Source organism: Pezoporus occidentalis, unplaced genomic scaffold, assembly GCF_034315485.1.
Source record: "Pezoporus occidentalis ecotype Australia unplaced genomic scaffold, CSIRO_AGI_Poc_V1 ctg10, whole genome shotgun sequence".
NCBI classification, from domain to species: Eukaryota; Metazoa; Chordata; class Aves; order Psittaciformes; family Psittacidae; genus Pezoporus; species Pezoporus occidentalis.
This window is the reverse complement of record NW_026912779.1, coordinates 1507437-1519536: the sequence shown is the minus strand read 5'-3', so window position 1 is coordinate 1519536 and position 12100 is coordinate 1507437. Positions and strand designations below refer to the sequence as shown.

General features: G+C 45.8%; 1 protein-coding gene across 2 annotated transcripts in view; it reads left to right on the top strand.

Annotated features, from left to right (window-relative positions):
* The first annotated feature begins 5059 nt into the window (after positions 1-5059).
* PSME4 (proteasome activator subunit 4) overlaps positions 5060-12100 on the top strand; it is a 60575-nt gene continuing 53534 nt past the window's right edge. For both annotated transcript variants that reach the window (XM_062608973.1, XM_062608964.1), the window contains exon 1: positions 5060-5320. In XM_062608973.1, coding sequence (XP_062464957.1) covers positions 5145-5320 — 176 coding nt within the window. In that variant the 5' untranslated portion in view covers positions 5060-5144. The remainder of the gene's footprint in view (positions 5321-12100) is intronic.

Sequence of the window (12100 nt, the reverse complement as noted above, 5' to 3'; positions counted from 1 at the left end):
TGATTTCCTAGAAGAGCTGGATCACTCATGTTGACCTTTGTGAGTTCACTGTCATCACATGCTCCTCTGCAGCTGATTTCTGTTTGGCAGGGCTATGCGACAGAAAAAGCCACCTCAGTGCCTCGAGAGAAAAAAAGTCTCTTTCCCCCAGGTTGGGTGCATTTATTTCATATCCAAAGAATTGCTATTTATTCCAGATAGCTGCAAGTAATTTGGAGAGAAATCAGCAGGAAACTCCTATAATGAGGCTTAAGTCTATCATATTTTTTCCCTGCAGGCATAACAGTTTCCAGAGATATATTCAGGAGTTTCAGATATGTAGAGGAAACAGACTGTCAAAGCCAGATTCTCTTGTGTGGATTTAAGACGATTTTGCTTTCCATATCTTAGTCAATACGACACCTAAAGAAGAAAGCCAGGGAATGGAGGGGGAAACAAATTTTGCTATAAATTAATTTATTTCACCAAGCTGAATTTTTCTCCTGCTCTTACAGTTACTGTCCAGTCTTGTAAGAACAGGAACCCACCAACTTTAGCTGGGAAAGAGTGAAGGCCAAACAATATCTTGTGAACTGATATAACTGAGGATGGATTTAACTGTCATAAACAGAACCGCTGAGAAGGTAAAGGATAGCAGTGTTACCCATATTCAGTCAGCCTTGTAGGTAGTAAAGTTGTACAGATCATACAGGTGTGGTAATATTTTAATCCCTTCACAAGTGCCTTTTGTTTATATTTAATGTTGGCTAAACTGAGAAACATTCCACTTCTGTTGGAACATGTGTATCTAAACAGGCATTACAGAAACAGAACAGCATCTGGGCCACTCACTACAAGAGAGACACTGAGGTACTGGACAGGGCCAGAGAAGGGCAACGGAGCTGGTGCAGGGCCTGGAGCACAGGTGTGATGGGGAACAGCTAAGGGACCTGGGGGAGCATTGGAACAGGCTGCCCAGGGCAGTGGTGGGGTCACCATCCCTGGAACTGTTCATACACCATGTAGGCAAGGCCCTCAGTGCCATGGGTTAGTGGTGGCTTTGGCAGTGCTGGGGAATGGTTGGACTTGATGATCTTAAAGGCTTTTTCCAACCTCATTGGTTCTATGATTCAGTATATGTGCTTTAGGTGATGCTGAACCACCTCCCCATCCAATCTGAAACATGCAATAGAGTATTTAGGCAGCCTTACTTTAGGGACCTAAAATTAGTTCCTCTGAATCACGCTTCAGAAGAACCTATTTTTGTCCCATGGGATACAGAAAACTTAAGTTCTTCAGCACCTCACTGCACTGATTGATCCTGCAATCACTCTTGCCCCATGCTCCAAATAGATGTAGTCTCTGTCAAACAGAACTTTGTGCAATAAGTGTGATTATGAGTTGTAGTCTTATTGACTACTATTGAGGTGCAACATATTTTTCCTCAATAAAGTAAAGGAGGTCATATGTCTCTAGGTGAGATATATCTAGGTACAAACCAGCACAGATACGTTGTTTTTAAAATCAGTGTTTCTATTTCTTTGGCTTAAAACTACTGATTTAAATCACACTCCTGTGTTTCAGAAGATGGGTTAGAGTGACTAATCTTACTACCATCTTGCTCACACAACTGCAGTTGACTTCCTAGGGGCACAGTAGGTGTAATTATAATTACTGCTCATCCCTGTTTATACCATGCAAGGAACTGCTACTACCCAAAATCTGTAGAGCCACCCAGTTTCCCAGGGACAGGGAATTAAAGGCTTTCACAGCAGGCTGCAAGCCCCCATGGAGCAGTTCCTTGCAGTGAAAATGCCCTTGTTAGTCTGAAGATTTTCAGCCAGGAATCACAGATGCTTCTTCCCGGAGAAAGGAATTTCCTGCCATCTTGCCTGAAAGCTGGTGAGCAGAATGGCAGCAGCTTTTTGACTCTCTTTGGCACCTTCCAGTGCCTGCTTTGGATGAGTGACCAATTTAGAAACCCAGGGATGAGAGGAAGTCTGAGGATCCTCATGACTGACACCACCAAAAAGCAAGCTATTCTTTGTTTCTGCAATGGGGCTCTTGGAGGTATGGGGGTCACAGACCAGGATAAGTGGGATGCAGGTAACATGAAGCTCCTGTTGGACTGGGTTTTCTTTTACAAACTGTAAGATATATGGAAGTTTGTCTCTCAAAAAGTGAGTCAGGTTGGAAGGGACAGATGGGTCACTAAGCAAAATGTCTATATAAGAAAAGTAGTTGCTTGGGGGCCAAGAGAGCATAAACCATGGTTAAGGCTGAGTGACAAGTTCCCTGAATACCAGTGACAGTGCTGGTGGTAGCTGACCAAAGGCAGCAAATCATCCAAGGAGGGAATGTGTGAACACTTCACAACGTGACTTACGCCACCGCCAACAGTCCCCATTTCTCATGAATGGGAAGATTGTATTTTCTCTTTCACAACTACAGCACTTGGATTCATCAGTTCTCAGGATTTCATGCCAAAACCAACAGGTTGCAGCCATATTTGGGCTGCTCTCAATTCATATTCCTCCTACTTAATAAGAGATGGAAAAGCTGTGGATGCAAGTAGCACAGACGGGTTCCTTGTTAGGAAAGCGAGCCCCTCATCATATGACTGGGGAACCAAATGTGCTTTTACACACTCTGCCACCAAAACACATTGCAAACTTGAGGAACAAACTTATTTTTGACTCACTTGGCAAAACATGTCATTTTTTTCCCCTTTTAAGTAGCAGAATGCCGGTGTATGGGGGGAAAGGGGAAGGATTAGGGTTTTAATAACTAGTAAAAGGAATTAGTAAATCAGCTATGCAGGAAACACTTTCAGAATGCAAGTACTATATGTGTACTTACTGTGCTGGATTCAGAATCAATTTTTTCCTCATTTCAGCCTCTGAAAATCATGTTTCTGAGAACACAGAGGGCAGTTTAGTGCAGTGACCACCTCAGGAGCTGACAGCACTCTGCATGTTCTCCCCCAAAAGGTAAGTGTTTAATTCTGGTGGAAGGCAGTGGTGCGTCTGGGGTATGACAGTCACAGGTCGGCTCAGACCAGACAGGCTCCCTGAGGTCAGAGGTGCTTGTTCACAATGCAAAATACTTAGAAATGTGTGAAAAATCAAGCCTCAGTGTCAGGACTAGAAAGAGCAGAAGCTCCAGAGGTATTTTTCTATGATAATGTAGCTATAAAGCAACAGAATAGAGCTCTGAAGTTCCTTCTGGATCTGCCAGCTTCCATTTCAGAACACTAACTGTCAGTTTGGTTTTTTTTTTCCTCCAAGTCCAAACAAACTCTGCATGCTTCAGATTTAATCAATGTTTTGCACATTGGAAATGGCTGTTCAGAGAAACCACTGTTGCCATTAAATTGGAAAGAAGAATTGCCCACAGATGACAGAAAATAAGGAAATGATTCAGACTTTTCAGTTTCAAGGCACATGTATTTTCACTTATCCTTAAACATGAGGGGTTTTATTACAGGTTCTAGGCCCATTATCCATTTTATTCATGTCTGAATTGATGATAAGACTGTTTTGTAGTGTTCAGCTACTCCTGTTTTCACCACCAAGACACTAAAATGATAACGAGGGATGTGGAGCTGCTGGAGTGAGTACAGAGGAGGCCATGGAGCTGCTGCGAGGGCTGGAGCAGCTCTGCTCTGGAGCCAGGCTGAGAGAGCTGGGCTGGGGCAGCCTGGAGAAGAGAAGGCTCCTGAAGGGGAGACCTGAGAGCAGCTCCAGTGCCTGAAGGGGCTACAAAAAATAATAGTGAAGTCCAAGTATTTTGTAGTAATATAAAGAGTGATAGAGATGAGATTATGTTATACAAAATCTTCAGGGAATGGAAGGGTGTTTCAGAAGTATTGAACACTGAATGGAATCGCTGTGATTCCTTCGGTAAATCAGAGTAGCATGACTCTGCTCATAACAGCTTATGTGACTGTAACACACAGGATTGTTCCCTGTGTCCCCTGCAACATGGACTGGAAATAACACCTGATTCCAAAGGCACGTAGAAGATGGTATAAACGTGCTCTTCAGGAAAATGCCATGACAGTATCTTGCACACTGTGGGTGCTGCTGGCCATGCCTAAGCTTCCTGTGGCATTTCTCCTCTTCCTAATGTGTTTTCAGCACTTAGTTAGCCATGTTTGGGGGATTTTTATAATATTAAGCAGAGCTACTTTGAGCATAAAGATCAGAAAACAGGATTTGCCCTTGTCATTAGCTTTAAATCTAATCAGGGAGCAGCTGTTGCACAGTCACCATGTCATTCTTGAGGGGAAATTGTATTAATTATATTTAGGACAGCTGGGGATGACTATCAGCACTGCTGGCACTGTTATCACACCCCCACGACTAGCTTCATCCTGCACCCACGGGCTCGCAGCAGGACCAGGCACCGTTGAGCTCTTCTGGCTGGTGGTGTTATTTCAAGTAAGCCTCTTAGCAGCACAATCCGCTGTCAAACCCTGTGGCCAATTACATCCAGCATAAAGTCCATCCCCACTGAACATTACAGCAAGTTTTTTGGGGTGAAGAGTGATGCTTGAACTTTGTCTGGAGCTCTGCTGGGAGGTGAATGGTTTTTTTTCTGAAGTAGGTGTTTGCATGGAATGGTTTGTGTTGAAGGGACCTTGAAGCTCCAACAGCTCCAACCCCTGCCACGGGCAGGGGCACCTTCCACTAGAGCAGCTTGCTCCAAGCCCCTGTGTCCAACCTGGCCTTGAACACTGCCAGGGATGGGGCAGCCACAGCTTCTCTGGGCACCCTGTGCCAGCGCCTCAGCACCCTCACAGGGAAGAGCTTCTGCCTAAGAGCTCATCTCAGTCTCCCCTCGGGCAGGTTCAAGCCATTCCCCTTGGCCTGTCCCTAGAAGCCCGAGTCCGACGCCGCTCTCCGGGTTACTTCGGGCACTGGCAGCCCGTTAACCACCCCCAAGGACCCACTGCTCCCCCCGGCAGCAGCCCGTTAACCACCCCCAAGGACCCGTTGCTCTCGCCCGTTGCTGTGTTACCGGGGCCGCGGGGGGGGGGTGTGACCCGACCCATCCGGTCCTTCCGCCGGAAGTGATCTGCGCGCGGCGCCGTTCCCCGGTGTGTCGTCACGGCGCGGCGCGGAGGGCGGCGGGTGCGGTGCGGCGCGGAGCGGGCAGCGGCCATGGCGCCGCCGCCGCCGCAGAAGGAGATCGTCTACAACAAGCTGCTGCCCTACGGCGAGCGCCTGGAGGCCGAGGCCGCCCGCTTCCTGGCGCACATCAAGGACAACCTGGCCCGGGCCGTGCAGCTCCAGGAGCTCTGGCCCGGGGGGCTCTTCTGGACCAGGAAGCTCTCGACGTGAGTGCCCGCGGTCCGCTCCCCCTTTGCTGTTCGTTGGGCCGGGCGCCGCGGAAGGCAGGTTCCCCCCCTAACGGCTCCGCTCTCCGCCGCTGAGCGCCGGCCGGGCGCCCGCTGCCCCGTGCTCGCCCCGAGCCCGGGCGGTTTCGCTGGGCCCCGTGGTCAGCAGCGGGGAGCCCGCCCGCGGCTTACACAAGGCTCGCCCGGGGAACGGGGGCAAAGGTGGCTGCGTTGTCACTGCTCCCTTCTCGCCTCGGGAGCTTCCCCAGTCGGGTCTTGTGCGTTCGGTTGTTGCGCTTGTCTTCTTTAAAGCCACCTCTCGCCTGCTTAAGTCTCACCTCTTGCCTGTTTAAGTTGCTTGAGCTGCTGCCCCCGTGTAACTTCTGCTGCGGGAGCGTCCAAGAAGTCTTTCCCAAGACGGGCCGGTTGTTAGTTGGGTGCTAGCAGGATTAAATTGAGGCTTAGTGCTGCGTAAACACCGTGGTGTCCTTGGTATCTTGCCTGCGCCGTGGCACGGTGTGGTTTGTGCTGATGTTGGCTCTGCTGTGCGTGCTGGCAAGGGGCTTTTCGTGTAGATAAAGCCGCGGTGGTTACATAGATAGCGCTGAGTGGAACTTAGGTTTTTCTTAGTCAGTTTTTCAAAGCCAGCTTAACCCTTTTGGGCACTCCGGTGCTGAAAATGGCAGATGTGACAATGGCTTCTGTCATGTCTTCGTGACTTCCATCACTAAACCACGTTTCTGTGGATGTTTATCAGGGTTTATTTTAGCTGAGTGCTGTGTGCTCTTATTAACCGTTTCCGATGTACTAGAGGTGATACAACGTGTTTTGTACAAATTTGAGATCTCCACTTATGGTTTTCTTCCCTGCATAAGTAATTTTTAAAATATTAATAGGGAATTTAATATATATTTGGCAGTCAGATCTGTTTGATCCGTGTGTATTGCAATCTCAGTGTCCTTACGTTTGCCAAGAGACATTCTTAGATAGAATTACATTGGTGGTTACAAAATGACTCACATGTTCGCGTTGTGTGACAGTTTGAACCCAACCCGCTTGGAAGCAGTTCAGTACTGTTTCCCTTCCCACCCCCCAGCCATCTGCCAGCTCGCACTGGTTTCAGTGGTACCTGTAGCCTTTGTACCTGCGGTAGGGCTTCACGTACTAACGGAGTTGAAATGAACTGTAGCAGTTCTTGCTGTGACAAAGCCTGGCATTAACTGAACAAGCTAAACGTGGCACATGAGTCCTTTGAAAAGGTGCAGGACTGTGTTAGACTCTCACCCTGTTACTCACTGTGTAAACTGCAATTACTGTTACCACTTTAGGCTTCAGGGCAGTGAATTTAGCCTATTGAGAACGGCTGCTCTGCCACTTTATGAATCACCGACAGGTCAGGAGACTCTAATTTGTGGTTTTCCACCTACTCTTTGAAGTTTGAATTCACTGTGTGCGTTTGCAGCTTGTCTGTTGCCTGCGAGTCCCGAGATTCCTGTGTGGCATATTGTATCCAGAAAGACTTTTGAGTATGTTTGGATGTTGGCAGGGAAGGAAACAGTGGGCTTGGTTTAAAAATAAGCCAGTGTATTTACCACGAGAGATGTTTTGCTTCTTAGTTTAACTTGACAGTGCTTCTGTGGGATGAAATACGTTAATAAAAGTTCAGGCCAGGATGAAACACTTGCAAGCTTATGGTGTTCCAATGGCACACCCAGGTCAAACTGTGGGATAATGACAGCAAACTCCAAGTTTTGCTGTCTGATAGTGGGTGGTAATTTATCTCCAAATCAAGTTGCTGCTTTCTCACCCTGCCTGGCCAGCTGTAGTAAGTTGTGCATTTGTTTGAAAACAAAATGCCCAGCATCTTCATAGGGGTGCGGTGGCTCTTTAGCTTTGTTACAAGTACCTGAGTTCTAAAAGCCAGGGTTCTCACAATGTTCTGTGAAATAATTGACAGTTCAGAACTGTGGGTGATGTGTCTTTGTTTCTCACGCAGATACAAATGTTAACATGAACATTATAGTACAGAATCCCAGAGTGGTTTGTGTTGAAGGGACACCTTCCACTAGAGCAGCTTGCTCCAAGCCCCGTCCAACCTGTGCATACATATAAAGGAGTAACAGAAAAGACTGCATATGGCTGGTATACTAATACAGTTACATCTCCTCAGGTACTCACAACTTACACAACCTGCACAAACCCTGTGGAGCGTGAAGAATGAAAGTGAAACTCTAATCTTTTTTCATATGAGTACCAGTTACTATTTCATGGTGACAGCTGAACCCAAGATCTTGCATTTCTGATACTCCCCACAGCTGAAAACATGACTTGCACACAGTTATCTTAAGAGCAGCTCTTTTAGCTGGCTGATGTCACGAACTGAGTAGGAGGTGAGAAAAGCTAAATTGGAGTTGATCAGATAAAATGTCTGTAATCTGATTTGCATGATTATTTTATGCATAAGTTTCAGCCATGGGAACTGGTTCCTTGGTTAGGATGCATGTGAGGAGTGTGGGGAGAGAGAACTCTCTCCTGTGAAGACAGGAATAGTGCAGTTACTTCAGTAACTTCTGGCTTAGTGGGGCTTCTTATGCAAGTACAACTGCTGGCATTTAAACCTGTCATCATTCCCCCAGGACTCCCCAACTCTGGCTAGTAAAATCTGTACCTTATAAAGCTCTAATCCGGTTGTGAAAGCAGAAGACTGGATCTGAGTTGTGTAACTTGCTACAGTGTGTGTGGAGAAAGCGGGTTGCATCAAAACCATTTGCTCAGGTGGATTTGCATCATACTCTTTTTATGGTCTCTAGGTCAAAAGTAGCTGCTATTTCAGGTTTTTCCCTCTTTCGTGTTTTACCTTGTGTATATAAAATATATACATATATATGTATATATACAAATATATACACAAGAAACCTTGTGTATATATTTAATTTTTATTTTATGATTTTTTAGATCGTAGCTTATAAATGAGATTATTAGTATAATAGGAACATTAATAGCTGCTTTACATGCAGTTGACTGCAGCCTGGAGAGAGCACACACATCTTCCTGTGCCTTCTACTTCAGTAACAAGGGTAGAGTCGCTGGAGCTGAGGGCCACAGTTTTCTGTTTCTGTTCCTGACAGTGATGGTTTCTGTGCTCGCTGGCTAAAGACTTATTACAAAATGACATTTAACTGCCTTGCTGGAAGGGGTGGAAAAAATGTAGCTCAAGTGTTTTGCATTAGAATGACAGGACACAAATTAGAGTGAGGATGAAAATGTCTCGGTGGGACTTGGCTGAAGTAAGCACTAGAAATCCTGTTTTACATCCATTTCTATCTCATTTTTAACAGGAAAATACAAATTTTCCTTTTGGATGCATAAGCGGTGTGTGTGTATACTGTGTACATGTGATTTAAATAGTCTTGTTGAGCATGATTCATTGTTTGTCATGTCATTACCCAGAAAAAAAAGAGTTTTATAATCATAAACCCATCCTAATCCTGTCCTGGGTGCTGGAAAATGAAACTAGATGGCTGGGAGTTTAGGAGAGTGCTCTCCTCAGCTTTGTTATGCAAAGGCAGTTTTTAACTGCGGCAGAGCAGCCAACTTGCTAGGGCAGTTTAGGATGTCCACTTGGTAGGATAGTCCACTTCCCAAAAATAGATCTGTTGTAACTGTGGAGTGAGAGATTGGATACCCAGTACTTTTAGAACAGGGAGTTGTCTTTTTGCTTGTTCATTGTAATCTTCAGAGAGCCTGTACTCTGTACAGCAAAGATACAAATGGAATTTTCACTTCTTAATCAGGGGGTTTGGGTTGTGGGGGTGGGTTTTATTGGGGTTTTTTCCTCTTCATGTAGTGGAACTCCAAACCAGAACCCGGTGTGACCAGCACAATGCAGGACAATTGATGTACCCTTTTTGCAGCTGTGGCAGAGGTTGAGAGCTCATCACAGCTCTGATGGTTTTCTTAAGGGAGGAATGAAAAGGGAAATGAACTAAGATTACAAGAATCATCTGAAGGTAGAGGATTGGAAGGGACCTTAAAGCTCCTTCAGTTCCAATCCACCTGCCACAAGCAGGGACAAGATGTGCCTTGAAGAACAAGAATTATTTTTGGTTTTACAGCTATTTAGTTCTAGATTATTTTTTTTCCCCCCAATAACCCAATTTTATTTTGTTTTTAATCCTGAAGAATCACGTTTATAAGATGAACATACATCTGTGTGATGAGTCCTGAGGCATCCTCCAGGGTTCATGAAGTTCTGCCTATATTCTATTTGGTAATGGCAATATCTCATCCTCAGTGAGGGGATATTCTGAAGATTCTGCAGATCTCTTCTGTTAGGTTTTGCTCGTTTAATCTTGAGGAAAAGGTGATTACCCCCTTTCTAGAAGTAATTATTTTCTGTCAGTGCCTTAATGCACAGTTGGATTAAGACAAGTAATTCACTGGTTTAGACTCTGCATCCCCCCTGCATAAAGAAGCTGTAAATATGGGAGCAGTTTAGCTTCTTGGCCATGGCGATGTCTTTGTGTTCAACACATTTCTGTGTACTTGCCTCCTTCTGTCTCTTAATTAAAGAGCATTTTGTAGCATAGAACTGCTGGTAGCAAATAGCAGGAAAGGTAACCAGCCAAACACTTTGGTTATATATAGCAGCAGTGGCAGATTAATTGGATCTCTTCACAGTGTTTCTTTGTTGTTAAATTGTGTTTTTTCAGGCTTCTGCAGTTTCTTCTTCTTAATCATGTATGAAGAAAAGAAACCAGTATTCTTAGTTGCTTTATCCCTAGTATTATGAGAGTGGAGAAGTCCAGGCAAGTGTGTATGACTGAAGGATAATGAAATGGAAGTTATGGGTCAGAATCCTCTGTTCCATGGTGAAAGGAGCCCTTGGTGTTGCTGTGTAACTGGTGTTTTAATTCCCAGATGTGTGCTGGCATGAAAAGTGCAAACAGTCTTGTAGGCAAACTCTTTTCAGGTTTGTCACTGCATCAAACACCATCTTTTACTGAACAGTAAGAGAAGGCTGAGGGAAATGACTCTGTGGGAGCAATAGATCTGTATGGCTGGTCATTTCTTATGGGCATACAGAATGCCTCTTATTTGCCTGTGTTTTCAAAGCATGTGCTTTTCCTTTGGGAGTCTGGGAATAGCTCTCATGTCTGCTTATGGAAATTCCTGTGTTGTCCTGGTTTAGCTTGAAAAAACTGTTACACTGGGTTCCTCACATATAGCCTATGAGCAGTGAATGCTTTTAGGAGGCAAAATACTGCAGTTAAAAGATGTATGATTGTTATATGCTGCTGTTAACCCTCACAAAATCAAATACCAGCCCTTCCCCCACCCCAGGGATTCTTTTTGCATGTCCATTTTATGTATGTGAAAAGTGTAGGTGTTCAGCTGTTGGTGTACTTCTGTAGGTAGGTAATCCAGATCGTTTCACTTCCTGTATTTAGTTTCCTTCCTTCTGTATTTCAAGTACGTAAAATATGTTGAAATGAGCATTAGTGAAAATACTGCCCACCAAACGGAGAAATCCCCCCTTGAAATCAGTGGGGAGAGGGAACTGGAAGGAGGTGCTGTAGGGGTGGTTTTCTCTTTTTTTCTGTGAAAAGTGGTGGTTTCTGGTTTGCCAGAGCCTTGCTGCTCTTCCATGGTGTCTTCAAAGGCAGCTGCAGGAGGAAGGCTGGGAAAAATCTTGCAAGGAAAGAACAAGAGATGCTGGTGTATGTGTGTTTAAGCAAACCATCTCCTTTTGGTCGGATCTAGCTGTGGGTGATCCTAGAAGTTCAGAGATAGTTTGGCTTTAAATTGAGGAACAGCTAAGTAGAATAAAGTACTCGAGCAGTACCTAAATCCCATGTATCTTGTGTCACTGTGTGAAGTGAGTTCCATGTAAGTGTATTGTATTAAGTGATCTGATTTTTAGTTCTCAGGTAGTCAGGTCTCCCACTGGCAGTGACCACCCCACCCCATGAGTCCTGTGCCCAGCTCTGGGGCAGCAGCACAAGAGGGATGTGGAGCTGTTGGAGCTAGTGCAGAGGAGGCCATGGAGATGCTGCGAGGGCTGGAGCAGCTCTGCTCTGGAGCCAGGCTGAGAGAGCAGGGCTGGGGCAGCCTGGAGAAGAGAAGGCTCCTGAAGGGGAGACCTGAGAGCAGCTCCAGTGCCTGAAGGGGCTGCAGGAAAGCTGGAGAGGGGCTTGGGACAAGGGATGGAGGGACAGGCCAAGGGGAATGGCTTGAACCTGCCTGAGGGGAGACTGAGCTGAGCTCTTAGGCAGAAGCTCTTCCCTGTGAGGGTGCTGAGGTGCTGGCACAGGGTGCCCAGAGAAGCTGTGGCTGCCCCATCCCTGGCAGTGTTCAAGGCCAGGTTGGACACAGGGGCTTGGAGCAAGCTGCTCCAGTGGAAGGTGTCACTGCCCTTGGGAGCAGGGGTTGGAGCTGTTGGAGCTTCAAGGTCCCTTCCAACACAAACCAGTTTGGGACTCTTATGATTTTTGAGGAGTCCTTCAGAGCTGTGTGCTGCCCTGTGTATCACATCAACAGCATGAGATTTGGCATTCTTCATGATACCAGAGTGAGCCTTGATGCACCAGGAGTGTGTGTTTGGCTACAAATCAGTCCAAGCTCTACGAAATCAAAACAGCGAACAGGCTTCTCTAAAAGTTGTTTCATAGGGGTTTGTATCTTACATGCTTTGTCCAACTGCTACTTGGAGGAGAGAGTATTAGTAAGGTTTCTTACGAATTGCTAGGAGTAGTTGGAATAGTAATAAAAAGGAGTGTG